The sequence below is a fragment of the Crinia signifera genome, chromosome 7, assembly GCF_055691185.1.
Source record: "Crinia signifera chromosome 7, ASM5569118v1, whole genome shotgun sequence".
NCBI lineage: Eukaryota > Metazoa > Chordata > Amphibia > Anura > Myobatrachidae > Crinia > Crinia signifera.
In genome coordinates, this window is record NC_139223.1 from 153,051,486 (window position 1) to 153,069,697 (window position 18,212).

Consider the following 18,212-nt stretch of genomic DNA (forward strand, 5'->3'; position numbering starts at 1 on the left):
AGATTGAATGACCATCAAATGTTTTTATTTTTTTCTTCTGACGCTATCATTTTGATGCTACTGTAGTAGAGATTTATGGATAAGTAATTGCTTCTGGAATTTTAAAAACCAAAAACAGGTGCAACAATGTACAATAATATTTCACTTTATTACACATTGTAAACATACAGTACCAAATAACAGTATATACACTTCAGGAAACAGTTATTACAATAAACACAAATAATCCTTGACACAGATAAAGTTAAAAGCAACAAAAGTACTAAACAGTAGTGCTAAAAGGTTACAATGGAAAATACAGTAACAGAATATGATCAAATTTATTTGGGAGATGGCGGTACAACAGAATGGAAACACCGGCATCAAATTTCGCTCCAGATGGCAGATTTGTGTATGTAGTCCTTTGGGGTCTAGACCTAGTATAAGTGCCTCATATGGCTACAGCGCAAGTCTAATTAAAATCAACCCAACTAATAATACAAGTCACAAAAATATGTCTATTGGAATTGGTCACACAGTGGGTGGGCATTACTTTGTATACTGAAACAACATTAATAAAAAAGGTAGCCTATTTAATAATAGGGACAGGTGATAGTATCAAGCATTATTGGTATCTAAACCTATCAGTGTTATATTATCAAGCTAGTTCCTGATGAATTTGTAGGTGGCATTCTCCTGTGTAGCCTCTTGGTGCAAATAGAGGAATCTCCAACACTGCAAAAACGCTGATTTTCATAGATTTTTGCAGCAGAATAAAGAGCTGTTTTTTTCATTAAAAATATCCTTTAAAATCTGCATAATAAAACCCAAAAAATAAATGCTAGACACATATACTATATTTAATATCAAATTAGATTGTGTAAACATTCAGTGTAATGAATATCTCACAATATTTTGAATGTTTCTCTTTATAGACTGTAATAAAGATATAATTCCTCAATTATAGTGTTTTAATAGATATTAAATTTTTGTTCTATATATTGATTTTCAAAAATACATGTTCTTGTACAAAAAAAGTTAATTATCCTGCAAATTACAATTTTTATTTCAATCGTTTGTCAAATGTATGCTAAAATAATTATATTATACAGAATTAGTTTATATTGCACATAAAAGATACATTAATTTTAAACCACAGAAGAGTAATGGAGGGAGTTTAAAAAAAAAAAAAAAAAAGTACAGTGACTCAGTTCAGTACAATACTTAATTGCATAAAAAAAATACATATATCCTATATGGCCTATAATTAATCAAAAACATTGGCACTGACCTCTTGTAGTCCCGTCTTGCTAAAAGTATAAATTATTATAAAGACAATTGTATATTAATTAAATCACAGACTTCAGTGACCTTAAAGAACTTCTTAGCAAGGAGTACCTTATCATCATGGAGACCTCAGTTAGTATTCCAGACTGCTCTACTCTGCCCAGACAGCATGAATACAGCTAGAGAGATCTGGGTTCCTGTTGGCTATGGCTAGGTTAAATAGATGCTCTGCAGTTCCTTTAAAGCAAACCAGGGAATTATTTTGAGAACTTTTCCTGACACTGTTTGCATGTCAGATTCTGCTGACTTCCTGCCCCTGACCTTATTCTGTTTATGGATTATGAATTTGTTTGCTACCAGCCCTGACCCAGCACTGTCAGATTCGTTTCTGACTGTTTTCCCGCCAACCCTGACCGATTTTTGTCTAAATGTTATCTGTCTGCTGCAAACCTTGATCAGCGCATAGTGGTCTGCTGAAAGTCAATACCACCCATCTGCTATATAGTATGTAGCATCATCCCAGTGTTACTTGGCATTGGAGACCAAGGGGAACCAAGTACAAGTCAACACATCAAGCTTTAAGGGAAAGTCTGCTTAATAAATGTTGGAGACCTCATAGAGCAGTAATACATTTGGTGTTTTTAATACAATACCTGTAAACTTTCATGTATTTATGGTGAAATACAAGATTTTACTTTGAGTTGGGGGTAAGTCATCAGATGACACATGCAAAAATGTTTTGCTTTTTTGAGCTACATTAAATTAAAATTAAATAATGAAGTTGGAACGAACACATTATCGGGGGTGTTGTTTTGCAGGAAAGACTTCTATGCAAAAAAGAAAACATACATTTTGCACCAGCTTAGAGCTAATGGAGGTCAGATGTATACTTATACAGGTTGAGTATCCCGTATCCAAAATGCTCGGGACCAGGAGAATTTTGGATAACGGATTATTCCGTATTTCGGAATATTTTAATATTTAAATTATGTATTTTGAAGTATCTTGCATGTATGCTGTATAAACACATAAAATACACACAAATATATTTTATTACCACATAAAATACACTCAAATATATTTTATTTGTTCAAAAAACAAGGTTTCAAAACATGAAACAAAATTTGTGTACTATCTCAGATATTGAATTTGAATGCCAAGCAATCATTTTCTTGCACATATATAGTGCCAGTTACATATCATTCCCTCAGTAGTGCTGTTACAAATGTCCCCAGTGAGTTTTTAGCAAAAAAAATATTTTTTTTTCACTTTCTGGAATGTATGGTTTTCGGAATAATTCGGATAACGGATACTCGGATACGGGATACTCAACCTGTAGTGGGAAGCAGTGTCCCAGCAATACAAAAATGCCACATATAATAATGAATACAGTTCCTGTTATTTAAAACAAATATATTGATGAAATTTGAATAAAGTTTTAATAAGCATTGACAGCAAATCAAATCCAATCCTCAGGTTCCCTGAACAGGTCATGTTTTCTAAATGTCTTTAAATCAGGCCAAGGTGTGTAAATTTATTTTGCTGGGTATTTATCCAACCAGGTAGAAATCTTGATAATATTAGCTGATCCTTTAACAAAACTCAAGCCAGCTCTGCGGTAGGATTGGTGATCACCCCCCCCCCTATGAGAACCCCTATGCCAGGCTATGGGGAATAGCTAGTAAAAATACAGAAAAATCAGAAACTACTTCTTATTTATCTAGCAACTTTTAGAACAGAATAGCTAAAATCTGATTGGCTCCTATTGACTTTTAGTAAATATACCCCAAATTGTTAGGCCTTTGTGGTCCCACAGATTGTGGTAACAGAGCAATGTGAGTAAACAGAATTTTGTGTTTTATTGTACCTTACTTTATTTTACTGAAGACTAGATTTTTAGTTGTGTGTGGACTCCTATCAGTAACCCGGTACATGCACAAAGATGTATTCATAACTATTTTATTTTTATTTTTTCCTGTTATGCATGGTACCTAGTGGGATCATGGTCCTTAAGATACAATTTGGTTGTGGTTATTATATTGCTTTGAAACAAATCCAAAAAATGTTTGTTTCTAACACTTCCATCAATTGTCAGTTAATCTTCGAATAAAAGGCTGAAGAAAGTGAATATAATTTACCCCAGATTGTAAATGATATATTTATTGTATATTAGACATTTATAATACACCACATATAAAAGGAAAGACTCTGCAATGCTGGAGCATTTTAAGAGAGGAGGTGGCCAGTGTGCAGCCCCTTCTTTCCGGGCCCCCTCTAATCTTGCCGGCAGCGCTTTAGAATTTGAGCACTGGGGGCTCAGACTCTAATACACATGAAGAGATCTCCACTACGAGTTTCCAACACACCAGAAAAAGGTCTGCCATGCTATGGGGAGGTGACTACTTAATAAATGGGTGGAGCCCCGTGGAGTCAGGAGCCCATTTCTACCGTTCATACCGCATATATTATAAATCTGCCAGTACTTCAAGGTGAAGAGTCTTTCTGTGTAAGGCACATGTTGCCCACTTTAGGGGGTATTCCAGCTGTGCTGATATTGCAGACAGGGGGAAATACTGGCACTCGCCTATTCAATGCTGCCCTTTCCGACAGCATTGAAGGTTGTCAGTTTCATCTTTTTTAAAAGACGAAATGGTTTGGTTGGAAACGGCCATCATTTGTTAAATCTGCAGCCGTTTTTCACTGATCCACAGACGGACACTCGAAACATTGAATTCTGACTGTCGAGTTAGCGTCAGAAGCCGGGGAAACACGTCTGGGATTCCGACTGTCGGGACATTCCGACAGGCATATCCCCAGGGTGAATACCCCTCCCCCCCTCCCTTTGTCTAAAAGCATTGGAGAGAACAGAAAGTGTGGGCCCTGTGGGACGCAGGACACTTCAAATATCTTAAAGGCTAGTGCTTTATAGGAATAAACTGTCATTTGGGAGAAAGTGGCATCATTTAAAAAAGTAACATCCTACTGTAATAGCACCCTGTATGAGAATTACACACAATTTACAGTATTTACATATGAACTATATACGAGATACTGTTGCAGCGGTGTCCCACCAAGCTGGGAGAGAGCTACAGTCACAAGAGAAGAAGTTCCTTCTTGATGAACTTTGCGATCAGTTTCTGTGGCCGCTTCTGGTACTCTCCTAGAACGCTGTGACTGTGTGTGATCTGATCTCCTTGTAGCCGGTCTAGAAGAGTCACACAGACTACTGCAGCTAGAAGAGATCCAATATCATCAGTGGTCTGCATACACTACTCAACAAATTCCTGTTGTACAATTGAAAAACAGTGTTTTTTCTTTATATATTTGCCTTTATTATGGACTGTGAAAGGCTCGGATGATAGACCACTTAACTTGATATGCCATGCTCTGAAGCGAAGGTCTGTCGCACGGTTGATCTGAGTCTTACTAGAACCAGTTTACCACTGTCAGGCAGGCAACATTTGTGGTCATATCACTGGTGCTTCCCATAGGTCACCAAGGCAGTACTGTAACATGTGGGATAAGTGGTCTTTACAACATCCTGCCTCCCTCATGTGTCCAGTGATGGTGTCCTGGATGACACTTATTGGGGGACCTCAGGTGCACGGACGTTGTTAGATAGTTATGGGAGGAGACAGATATCCATCTTTTAATTTATGGTGATTGCCTCCCAAGTGTAAAGGCAAACAACACTATAAATAGTGATAGCAGAAAAGAATTCACTTCTTTAGTGTGTAAATGATTTATAAATGACTTCAGATGGGATTGCTTCACTTGAATCCGCTTCTCAAGTAGGGATGCATTCAATATATATTGTAGGGTTTGACTGCTCAATACAGGTATAAACAATTCAGCTGGGTTCCAACCTTAATTTACACATTCAATTTAAACATTGGGAGACCTAAGCCATTAACTCATACAGTATGTGCAGTTGTACTCTCACAGATGGTCCAATTGCTTATTTATTGCTGAAAACACTTAGGGATACATTTACGAAGATGGGAATTCCATTGAAAATGGGATGCTGTCCATAGCAACCACCTTCTATTATCTTCTAGAAGGTGCTAAATAAATAATAAGTAGAATCCGACGGGTTGCGATGGGCAACATCCCATCTTGAATAGAACTCCCATCTTAGTAAATTTACTGCTAAGAATTCATGTGAATCCAGACCAGATTCTGGGTTTGGTGCATTTCATGTAGTCACATGTGAGCAGAAAAACTAGAAAGCTTAGAACAGTGGTCAGGGAACAGGGGTATATTACCCAGATGGGGCAAAAATAAAATTCCTGGGGGTATTGGATGGTCGTGCTGCCGAGACACTGCAGTCGGGCATACATATGAATCTATTAGCCCTAGGAATTTCATTTCATTGCATATAGAATCTATATATAGATTCCATATGCATGCCCAGCTGTGTGTGTTACAGTACTGTAGTGTACAAGGTCCTGGCGCAGTGCCAGCGCCAGGCCCTTGTGTATAACACGCTTCCCTACGTGGTGCCCCAGGCCCCGCCTCCAAGTCCGCCTGCTTCTTCAGCAGAGCCGACTAGTTGCTGCGCCATCTCAGCAGCGCACAGTCTGTACTGCTGCTGTGGCAAGGAGTTTCCTGGTTATAAGCTCCTGTCAAGGTACTGTATACCCATCTCTAGTGTAGGAATAACATTTGCACAGACTGTCACTATATCATCTTTAAATACGGACACTAATAGGAAGCATTGCGGTGGTGTGTCTGGCTGGTAGGAGGGTGGGCTGCTGGAGCAGGGCTGTGGGTAGATCGACTGTTCGGCCTATGCAGTGTGACCTCTGACCATCATGCTGCGCAGAGCTGCAGGCTGGGCATCAGGAACTGCCGGGCAGCGACTGAGCGAGTGTTCAGACACTGCCTGGCATTAGACTGCACATGTGCAGTCTTCTGGGATTGGAAACTACAATCCCGGGATTGAAATCCCAGTGTTTTGGGGGGTCAAATCCCAGGATCCCGCCGATCCTGGTATTGGCCACCCTACTTCTGCGTGTGGTACATTACTCACGTGCCTGCATGGTGCCATGAGCTGGGAACGTAATTGGGGTCACTAATACCTGTAGATATCTATATATATCCTTCTATCTGTCTGATAGAATGCTCATTATGTGATAAAAGAATGGGTAGAGATAATTACAAACCCTAAATCAATATTGGTATCCAATCTTTTATTACTGTACATATTGTTTTCTTTTGATATGCGGTGAACCTTCTCTTTGGGTATAGAAGTAAGAATTACTCTATTTCCTTCAAGAACGCTCATCATAGTAGTGTGAACCAATTAGAAAATAACGTAATGCACAAACCTACTGGTGTGCTATTCTAACTTATAATTAGTTTGAACAAGAAATAAAAGTACCTTTAAGTCCACATAAATGGCACATGGCAGCAAACACGGAGGACTCCATCTCTATGTTCCGGACTCCCGCATTATATGCCTTTTGGAGGTACTCACATTTTTCTTCTTTAGAAAAAGAACATAGTGCTCCATCCAATCTCCCCTGACCTTAGAAATAAATTACTTTTACCGCTCTTGTCCATATTTCATTACTTTCAAACAAGACACAAATATGTTATTGTATGTGAGTCATTCCTACCCGGCGGTAGATGTTTGCCACTTTAGATATTACATTAAATAATAATAAAAGAACTATTAGCAATCTTATAATACAAATAATTTAATAGAACCACAAACCACTGGGGAATATAGAAGTAAAGTTAAACAAAATAAAGTTTATAGGGGAAATAAGGCCAGATTGTTCATTGTGCTAAAAGGATACTGGAATAGCAATATCAAAATGCTGGTCGAAAATGCGATGCTATTGCTAGCCATATAGGGCAATTGCGCCAAAATGTGCCCACTGCCTGATATGGCTATCAATGCCCGATTATTTATTTGGGTCATTAGTGGGCATGCCCTAAATGAGGCCTGAGGAGCACTATTAGCCCAGGCCCGCAGTATGGTCTGACTACAACATGTCACATTGGCTCATATCCGCAGGGGGAAATAGTTGCCATTGCCTGTTCAATGCTGCCATTACCGACACCATTGAAGGCAGATTCCAACAAAACAGATCCGACTTTACAACAAGTCGGATCTGTCTTGTCAGAAATGGCCACGGATTGTCGAATTCACGGCCATTTTTCGACAATCGAATTGAATGGAATACCAACGGTCAAGTTCCTGTCAGAAGGAACCAAAAGCGGCCCAGATTCGGACTGTTGGGGCATCCCTACAGTCGGAATCTAGGATTGAATATCCCCCATAATCACATAGTAAAATACCTTCATAAAAGTCGTAGGTGCACATAGTGTGGCCGATAATCGTAAGAAAGTCGTTTATCTCTTTGCTGCAGTGTAACAGTTTCTCCGCCAGTTCCCGGTGCAGTTCCGTGTTCCTGACAACCACTTTATCTAATATGAGCTGTTCAAACTGTGGCCTGAAAAGGGCGTCCACGGCAATGTCTGTGATCACAACAGTTCCAGGTTCAATTCCTGTAATGTAATGAGTGTAAATGATTAGTCAGGGCTGGAGTAAGATATAATAAAACTGTCAATATGGTATTTATTATAAGAAAGATGTGCAAATAACCCCAGAACTACAAATGTGTTAAACACACTTTAGTGGCCCTGGTTCACATTATGCCACACACAAAACACAGTTTGCCTATGCCAGAGTGCCTACCTCCAGCGCTGCCAATAGTACATGGATGGTAACTGGCAGCCACACTTATCACCTATGAGAATCTTGGCAAGGGTTATTTACCCAGCAACCAATTAGCTTTTTTACCAATTAAATGTAAGTTAGACAACACAAGCAAAGGTCTCATTGGGTTGTTTTAGTTCCCTGCTGAATATTCCCATCCAAGCCTATTATTTCTACCACTGGCAGAGGGGATTGACCTCTCAGTTACATACTAATGGTGGCCCACATCGCACACAAGGGTTAGGAGGGAAAGTTAGGATGTGGGAGTGGACATATAGGTTTAGGCACTAAACACTAAAGGGGGATGGTTAGGATTAGGCACCAGGTAGAGAGGGTTAGGAGGGTAGTATAAGTTCATAGTAACGGTCAGGATACTATTCAGTGGGGTGCGATGACGGTCTGTAGACTGCCAGCATCCTCAGCACCAATGTTCCCTCTAATTTTACGAAGGCTGTGTGCGGCAAAAGATTTTGGCTGTGCAACTTTGGAAGGAAATGTAAAATGTAAAAACTGGAAAATGACGTTCAGCATTTGTGTTAACTTTACTTCAAAATGATATTAAACATGTAAACATTCAAAACACAGCACACAATGTAGTTAATGGGTGAAACACACATTAATTGAGTCCACAACTGCAAAAAGGGACCACTGCTGCTTTGTGCGCTCTGTGGTCATGTCTGTGCGCACGCTCTTCGAGTTGTGTGCGCGCGCACGTGCGCACAGCTTAGAGGGAACACTGCTCAGCACCATTATCACTAGTTATTACACTCCCCTAAACAGTCTACTTTTATGTACAGAGCTACAATCCTGATTTCCTATGTGGGAGAAGTATGCGACCAATCACATCAGTGCAGGGGCTCTCAAACTATTTTTGCTCTGAGACCCCGTCAGACAATAAACACTAACTACAGAACCCCAATAAGTTACTGCAGAGCGGTCACCACACACTTGTGGTCAGCAGATCAAATCAAATAAATAATTTATTGTACAATTGCAGAGATGAGCTCCTTACAGAGTCCCTGCATGTGTGGCAGAGGCAGACATAGGCGAACTTAGTATGTAGGACCATTACGCGGCAAAAAGAGGTGTGGTCTCATGAAAGGAGGCATGGCACCACAAAAAGGGGCGTGGTATTACACGACTGATATGGGACACATGAGGGCACCCATGGAATTATACAGCACACATGTGGGCATCCCTGGACTAATATTGCACATATGCGGGCACCCATGGACTGATAAGGGACAAATTAACCCCACCAATGGCACCTGCTACTTAACCTTTTGGTGACAAAAATAAAAGTGCTATGTAAAACCCCATTCCCTGGGACAGTGCACCCTCAGGACTGCTGCCACTTTCCCTATATGTAAATCTTCCCCTCGGCTTGGTGGAGATCATTAACAGAAAAGGAAGAGGCAACCTTACAGTAAAACTATTTTATTGGCAATAAAGTACATATACTGCAGCTTATATGACCTTTAGAGCTAAGTTGGGAGTAAATCTAAATGTTCTGTATTTCCGTATGTAAGTGAAACACGAAATAGACACAATGATAATTTCCATGTATGATTGTGCGTCAAAAGGGCTAGGTCATGAAAACAAGATGAAATAAGTAAAATGACACTTACCAATCCCCCCTGATGTCCCGATGCGGATAATGGTGACATCTCTGCACTTGGCGTGATGTAGCAGCTTGATCAGCTCATGCAGCATTATGGAGATGGAAGGGATGCCCATCCCATGCTATGGAAGACATTATTTGTATGTAACAAAGTCCATATGTCCAACATGTTCCTAAAAGTGCCCATACACTAGGGTGGCTTCTCCGAGGGGAGACGTTGCCCACAATCCCCTCTTGAATCGATGCAAAATGACTGCGTACGGTGTATTCCGATGTATCGTATGCAATCCCAGAAGGGCTTAGCGAGGCGATACATCCATCATGCAGCAGGTGCAATCTTCAGGCTCCAATGCGATGCTCATGGGACCGTGTATCACATCAGACCTGATGTCAAACACATGCGATATGGTCACTTTTCGTCCAATTTCTCGCAGGATTTGGATAAAAAAAGTGACCAAACCGCCATGGAATCATCCCAGTGTATGGGCACCTTAACATCTACAAAAGAACAATCTTCTTGCACCAGGTTTATAGGACACTCACGCCACTGGTCTGTGTTATGGAGGTTATGCTCATTCTACAATGCTGTACGAGTGGACGGAGGCCAGGATAACATAAAAAGTACCATCAATAAAAGGGTACTTCTGTAGTTTCACGGCGCCGTGCGTCTGAGTCCCCTTGCGGGCTCGGTGGCTCGCTACGCTCGCCACGCTATTTAAAATCAACTCCATGCCAACATGGATAGTGGGGGTATGAACTATCCATGTTGGCATGGAGTGAAGTTACTTTTTTTGACATATTTCGTGGCGAGCGTCGCCATGCTGGCGCCGTGAAACTACAGAAGTACCAATAAAAGTATAGGATGCAGCAGACCATGGTATGGTGTCTTTGTTCCTGATCTGTCCTACTAGGCATGCAGCAGTGTCCAGAGCTGGTCCTCGCCAATTTGATGACCTATGCTATGTTTTGGCTGGTGCCCCCTAGCACTGCCACTAGTGTCACCTCTAAACAGCACCACTCTCAGCACAGCAAACAGCAGCAGCCCGCTACACCCATCATCTACAGCCACCCTCGTTCAGCACCCCTCTCCCAGCGCAGCACCCCTATACAGAAAGCCTCTCCCAGCACAACAACCCTCACCCAGCTGTACAGATCCCAGCCAGCCAGCAACACCCATCACCCCTTATTCATACTTGCTGAGGGGGTATAGTCAAAACTATCAGAGAGCCTATGCAGCGGATTGCTGAAGCACAGGAGAAGAAAGAATCTGATATGTTCCCTGCAGTTGTTTCCTAGTCCTTCCTGTGCTTGGCAGCTGGCAGGCTGCAGGTAGTCAGTACTGAATGCTGGACTCCACAAAAGGCCCATGGTAGGGTAAGCTGCTGTGGTCAGAAGACGACACTGGCATACCGATTGAGGGAATCCTGACAGAGGTTAGGTAAGTAAACTTCCCCTCCCCCAACCTACCTCACTTGCAGCAGCCAAACTTTAGCACCCCCCCCCCCAGAGCCTGACCACAACCTAACCATGAGTCCCCCCACTAGTATCTAACCCTAAGCCCCTTTCCCTGGCCTTACCCTAACCCACCCCACATAAATAAGCCATGCTTCAGATTCGGTTTCAGATCCTTTACTAGTTTCCATATCTGTGGGCTATGGCTGTAGGCCTAATTCAGACCTGTTAGCATGGCCGCAATTTTTGACGCTGGACAAAACCATGCTGCACTGCAGGTGGGGCAAATGTAACATGTGCAGAGAGAGTTAGATTTGGGTGGGGGTGTGTTGAAACGAAATCTAAATTGCAGTGTAAAAATAAAGCAGCCAGTATTTACCCTGCACAGAAACAAAATAACTCACCCAAATCTAATTCTCTCTGCACATGTTGCATCTGCCCACCTGCAGTGCAGTGTGTTTTTGTCCATCTGCAAAAATTGCAGCCTTGCTAACAGGACTGCATCAGGTCTGGCGATATCCCAGCAGATTCAGAAGTGCACTGCCGTGCCTCCTCCCATCGTTAGTGAGGAGATATGAATGTGTGGGGTCTTAAATGTGACTATCACCTACGTTATCACCAATAACACAAATTCTTGTTATTGTTGAAAGAAGGTAGTTGTTAAAAAAAGCACAACAAAGTCCATTCTGTAAAGTAAATCGGCCTTAAGGAGCCCATAGACGCTCCGTTGTGTCCGGCTCCGTTTTGTACTATGCGATGCGCGCTCCCGCGCATCACATAGTACGGTACAAAAAGTATGTGCTGCACATACTTTTTGTACTAGGTACACATCGTATTGGTTCGCAGTGCACGATGATACGATGTGTACTTTAAAAGTACAGAACGGAGCGTGTATGGGCTCCTTAACTATAAGGTACTTCAAATGGAGACAATAATTTAATTTTAAAATTTCAGTCATTTAAAAACTGGAGCCAATTCAGCTGAAGAGAAGAACTAATTAAAAAATGGCACCTGCAAGTACTCGCAAACCAATCTTGAAACCTTAACAAACAAAAAGGTTTCGGTTCACCAGTGTTAGAACGTATCAAAAGTAAATGAACAGAGACACAGAAAGCTCAAAGGCAGGGAATGTCACTCACAGCTCGCAGAAGTCCTATCATCGCAAAGAGCCATCATTTGCCAAAATCTTCATGCATATGGTGTTAAGACACAGCATAAGGTCAGAGCACAATGTGGGTAGCTGGTCCTGTATGTGAGTGCTCTGAGAAGCACTTCTGGGTGGGGTAGGTGGACTTGGTTATTGCATTGTTGTTTCTGCTTTAGGAGTCAGAGCTAGAAGTAGAGGGCAGGAGCCCTCTATTCCAATGCAAGTCAATTCCACAATGCAAGAGAAGAGTACAACCCTGCACCTGCCCAATCTGTGCTACTGTTACACCTGCTTACTGATTTGCCCCAGCCTATCCTGAGATGGAAAGATAGACCAATCTGCAGTTAAGTACTGCAAGGTAGGAGCTAAAAATAACACACTACCACCACCACTAAAGGTGCCCACACACTAGAACGATTTTTTGTCCGATTGGCCGATATCCGATAAATCGGCCGATATATCGTCCGATGTTTACTGGTAATCGGTCGAAAATCGGCCGATTTTGGTCCGATGCACGCTCCCGTGGATCTTTTGCTAAATCTTCTGATCTTATGTGCTGCATGAAAGATCAGAAGATTTAACGAAAGATCCATAGGAACGCACACGGGATCTTAAGAAAAATCTTTGGTAAAGATGTGCGCTTGCCTGAAATCTTTTGTCCAGGACAGGCAAAAGATTTGAAGGCTAATTTATGCGCACATATTATGATCGCAGATCTTTCTAGTGTGTGGGCACCTTTAGGCAAAAGGGTTTACATAATAAAGTCATTTACTCTGCTTCAAAATAGTTTTCGCTAACAATGTGAGTATATATGAACATACTGGTTAATTATTAATTGCTATTAACGCTTGTTTGTCATCTTTGCATAACAGTACACTTACACTAATAGACAGCACCGGGCCGGCTTTGTACATGCTGTATCTGTCGGTTCCAGCGCAGATATCCTTTATGTCATTGCCATCTCCGTCCAGTCCCATCTCCTGGTGTATAAATATTGCAAAATCCCTCATTCTGTTTGGACTTCCGCCAACACAGACAAACTGCAAAAGTTACCAAAAACAGTAAAAAGCATCTATTATGGGAACACTTAAATCTATGGATAAGAGTCATTGGTACGTGTTTAGTTTCACGGCGGCCGATATATCGGATGCGATATCGGCCAATCCGATGCAATTTTTTTAACTGTTCATAACCCCACTATCCACTACGCATGGAGTTGATTTTATATAGTGTGGCGAGCGCAGTAATCCGCAGGGCTCGCCACACTATATAAAATCAACTCCATGCGTGGTGGATAGTGGGGTTATGAACAGGTAAAAGATCGTATCGGATCGGCCGATATCGCATCCTTATAGCCGGCCTTTTCAGGTCAGCCTATTTTATGTGGACTTTTTGGGGTAGACCTATTGATTGTATATCTAAACACTGTAGCTTAGAAGTACAGTTTTCACTGTCCCATACACTGGCCGGTACGGGTCATAGGGTCGACACTGTTTGTCTACATATATTATGATTGGCAGCCACAAGCACTGGTTTTGCCTGGTGCATTGGCCATAAATAATATGAATTGATCTTGGTCCACCAACCCAAGGCACCCCTGCAAGTGTCCTAAGACACCCCAGGGTGCTGGGAACCACTGGCATATAGTGTTCTCTCACCTACTCTAACCCAATTCTTACAGCTTCCACAAGTGTTCATAAATAAATATTTTATGAAATTTGCAGAGCAGCAGAGGCATTTGTGTATTCTCGGGTTGGAACTGTTGTGTACTGTATAGTACATTGCACAAAGTGGGAACAGCCAGGGCGACAGGCTGAGCCATCAACTCACTAGTAGTCACCACCACTGTATAGCAAAAATATGGAAGCGTGGAGAGTTCCAGAGGGGTATGGATCTCTAGGTCGACAGTCATTAGCTCAACCACTATTGGTTGACACAGGAAAAAAGGTTAATATGCATTAGGCCAACGGGGTCAAAAGTTCCACACAAGGAAAAGGTCGACAGTTAGTGTCGACCTTTTGACACCCAAGGTTTTTTTTGTGTGTGTTTATGTCCACGTAGGTCTACATGGACACCAAATAAGTTTACCATGTCCCCTCGCATGACTTGCTGTGCTCACCATGCTTCCAGCACGGTGTCTCGCTGCGGTCAACACACTATTATCTTCTGGAATTGTAAAGTATGAGCAAGAAAACAAAAAGAAAAAAAATGTGAAAAACTCACCCCAACCTTTTTCATGTGTCTACGTGCCTGACAACCAATAGTGGTTGACCAAATGACTGTCAACCTAGACCCTGTGGATCTAACAATCACATACCCTCCTGAGAATACCCTCTATACTATATTCTGCCAGAAAAGATGAATACAGGAATACAGCAAAAACATCACTATAATAAGATGCTGGTTATCCTACATGGGGCTTAAGCTGGGAACACACCTGAACGATCCGGAGCTTTTGTGACAGCCCGATACAATGTAACATTATATTTTGCCAGTGTACACACTGCACGATCTGCTGTTTACTGGATCAACATTAGCAAATCAATATCGATCAGTGATGTCTCCCAGGCAGTCCCCCACTGAGCAAGCAGTTGTTGATATAGGCAGATTGGACTGCATGTTAAGAAGATGGACAAATCCCAGCAGGCCGCATATATTTTTGCAGCAGCTGGAGAGAACCAGTTAAGCTGTAACACAATTTTATACTGTTTCTCAACCATTAGAAGACCGACTTACCTTCACATCCCCGAACATAGAGGGCAGATCATGCGTTCTAGTGCCCAAGTCAAAGTGGTAGAGAATGTCCTCCGACAAGAGGTCCAAATGGGGGTTTTTAACATGTACAAATCCACTGCTGCCATATAAAGAAATACATAACAAGCTTAATAAAATCGACACATGCAGGTCCAGATTAATCACCTGTTTCTATTAGATATAAAAATAAAGATGAAATTCAACATCTTAAAATATGACAATAATAAAAAAAAGAAAGAAAGAAAGAAAGAAAGAGAGAGAGAGACTTGAGGGTTATCCTATAAGAAAATGTAAAAGAGAGAATTGAGGGTTATCCTATGAGAAAATGTAATTCATCGCTGCTGTTGATTATGGGCCAGATTCATAGAAACATGGAACAAACCATGTTGCTAAGCAAGGGGCGCAAATACATTTGTATCGCTTCTCTGCAGTAAATAATGGCTGTGTCTGCACATAGGTGCCGATTTATGTTTTTGCTGGTGGGTGCTCAAGCCGAAAATATACAGAGTTCCACATACATAAATGCCCCCACAGTGCTGGTACTCCACGAACAGAATACACTCTTCCCGGCATACTGTTTCCAGGTGGCGGGTCCGGCAATGATTGTGTTTCAGCCGCAAATTAGCAAGTTAATATGGCGGCCCAGCAGCAGGACTCGGGACACAGAATCGGCACCTATGTGTCTGCATGTGTCTCACACATTAGACAGCCTAATTTTTCCTCTGCAATTTAGATTTCAGGCTGAACACACCCCACCCAAATCGAACTCTCTTTGCACGTTACATCTGCCCCACCTGCAGTGCACATAGTTTTGCATTCTTTTTTTGCTTTGCTAAAAAAACATGAATCATACACAATGTACATATCAGCTACAAAAGCTCTAGAACCACAGCTTGCCATATAGCAATTATGTTAGACATGCAGCGGTAATAATGCATTGACTTTTAATCAGGTTGGCAGGAGATGATTTGGTACTTGTGAGTTATCCGGGCGTCCGATTTTTAAATCGGGTCGGATCGGGACATCGCATCGCATCGCATGCGACCATCGGATGCGATGCGATGCGATGACCCGATTTTTCCATAGGAATCAATGTTAAAATGGACTGAGTCCATTTTAACATGGAATTCAATGGGAAAAAGGGGTCCTTTTCATACCCCTACTATCCAAGTGGGCATGGAGTTGGATATAAACCTGTGGCGAGCGTAGCGAGCCACCGAGCCCGAAGCGTGGCGAGCGTAGCGAGCCCCGCGAGGGGACACGGAATACCGTCCCCTCGCCACGCTTCGGGCTCGGTGGCTCGCCACAGGTTTATATCCAACTCCATGCCCACTTGGATAGTAGGGGTATGAAAAGGACCCCTTTTTCCCATTGAATTCCATGTTAAAATGGACTCAGTCCATTTTAACATTGATTCCTATGGAAAAATCGGGTCATCGCATCCGATGGTCGCATGCGATGCGATGCGATATCGTATCGCATCGCATCTGATTGTATGCCTTAACTTAAGGCATACAATCAAAAAATCGGACGCCCAGATAACTCACAAGTACCGATGATTTTATCTGTCTTCTGTCACCTACATATACTGAATCCCTACTGCATACATATGTACTGTAGCGGTGATCATATTCTCTATAGATCACATAACACAGGTAAGTAGACGGCAGATATTATGGGCTACCATAATAAAAACTATTATGTTACACATGTAATTGTTTTTTTAATTATTTAATGTCTACCAAGTACAACACCTTGCACCCACCCTGATGCTTCTGTTGTATATCAAGTAATAATAATAATTTGAAACACTCACTAGATGGATATTGGCAGTATCCATTTCTATATTTGGTAAAATTGCAAATAAACAGATTAATAATGTACTGGACAACCCGATACTTCACTGTAACACTAAAACAGGCATTAATCAGGATATATTACAATGCATGCAGGGGTGGGCCATAGGCAGCCCTCCAGCTGTTGATAAACTAAACATCCCAGCATGCCTTGCATCAGTTTCAGCATGGCCAAATAACAAAACTAAGGCAAGGCATTTATTTATTTATTTATTTATTAACAGTTTCTTATATAGCGCACACAGATTCCGCAGCGCTTTACAGAGCATAGTTATAATCAAAAACACATAACAAATTACAGTACAAGACAGTTTAGGACAAGTACATGGTTAATATGGATAGGTGCACCAGGGGACAGGACACTGAAGCAATTATCAGGGTGGCAAAGGTTTATATATTCTAAGAAAGGCACATAAGGAGAGAGGGCCCTGCTCGTGAGAGCTTACATTCTAAAGGCATGCTGGGATATGTCGTTCATCAACAGCTGGTTGGCCACTTATTGCCTACCCCTATGGAGTGATTACACAAATGTACACTACTTATTTTATTAAATAAATATTTTATTAAATAATAAATAAAGTCCCCATATACCTGTGGAATGCTTTCCCATTACACACTTACTTTGCATAATTTTCCCTTTCTGGTAAACTGGATTTGCTGCAATCTGCTAATATTGGGGCCATTGCTTGTCTCCAGAGCTGTCCCAATCCGCTATGTTTCCTTGTTTAAAGCTTCTCCTGCGGATTATATTGGACTATTGAGAATTATTGCTCTGACATAACAAGTGGGAAGTTCTTATAGTGGAAGGTGAAGTCTTTTGGGAATGTGTGCCTGAGGTGACTGATTGGCTGATCAGGCAGGGGCGTTGTCTCTGATTACTTAACAGACCCTGGTTACTGATTGCAGGGCTAACTTGTGGTTATATACCACTCCCCACCCACTGAGCACAAACAAAGCACTTCCATCTGGCATGTGGCCTGGGACTGAGGTAATATAAACTATGTAATCAAACATTCCAAACATTTAAACTGGTGCGACATAAATAACCTATAGGAGTAGTTACAATTATCACCTTGTAACGTCACTGTTACTTCCTAGTTCCTATCCTGTAGTTACACCGTTACTATTCTGTTAGAATAATAAAGTCATTAGCAGTAATTCCATTCCAGTCACTTTTCCTTTCTAGAACAGTTCACGGTACGACCACCAGAGGTCACCAGCAATCCCTATTACTGGAGCTCTACCTATAATGTCATCCCTATAATGTACAAATTTTACTGTGTGAAAGTGGCAATTATTCCCTCATTTCCTGAACATTGAAGCCAGGAGCATTGTAGATAAATTATTATAATTTCACCTTTAGAATGTGTCTAAATGGACACCTAT

General features: G+C 41.6%; 1 protein-coding gene across 1 annotated transcript; it reads right to left on the reverse strand.

The window, feature by feature from the left end:
• Positions 1–129: 129 nt before the first annotated feature.
• Positions 130–17,610, reverse strand: UPP2 (uridine phosphorylase 2). The gene is made up of 7 exons (XM_083154017.1): positions 17,448–17,610; positions 14,953–15,070; positions 13,098–13,256; positions 9,625–9,739; positions 7,576–7,785; positions 6,650–6,796; positions 130–4,498 (listed from the first exon to the last, which is right to left on the reverse strand). Exons 1-7 carry the CDS (start codon positions 17,507–17,509, stop codon positions 4,359–4,361), a joined length of 951 nt encoding a protein of 316 aa, XP_083010143.1. The 5' UTR covers positions 17,510–17,610; the 3' UTR covers positions 130–4,358.
• Between the last annotated feature and the right edge of the window lie 602 nt (positions 17,611–18,212).

Coding starts and splice junctions, on each gene's coding strand:
- UPP2 (XM_083154017.1), bottom strand. CDS start 17,509: ATGGCCCCAATATTAGCAGATTGCAGCAAATCCAGTTTACCAGAAAGG. Junction 7,786..9,624: donor CGGGACATCAGGGGGGATTG/GTAAGTGTCATT, acceptor ATTACATTACAG/GAATTGAACCTGGAACTGTT. Junction 6,797..7,575: donor CACCTACGACTTTTATGAAG/GTATTTTACTAT, acceptor TTTATTTCTAAG/GTCAGGGGAGATTGGATGGA.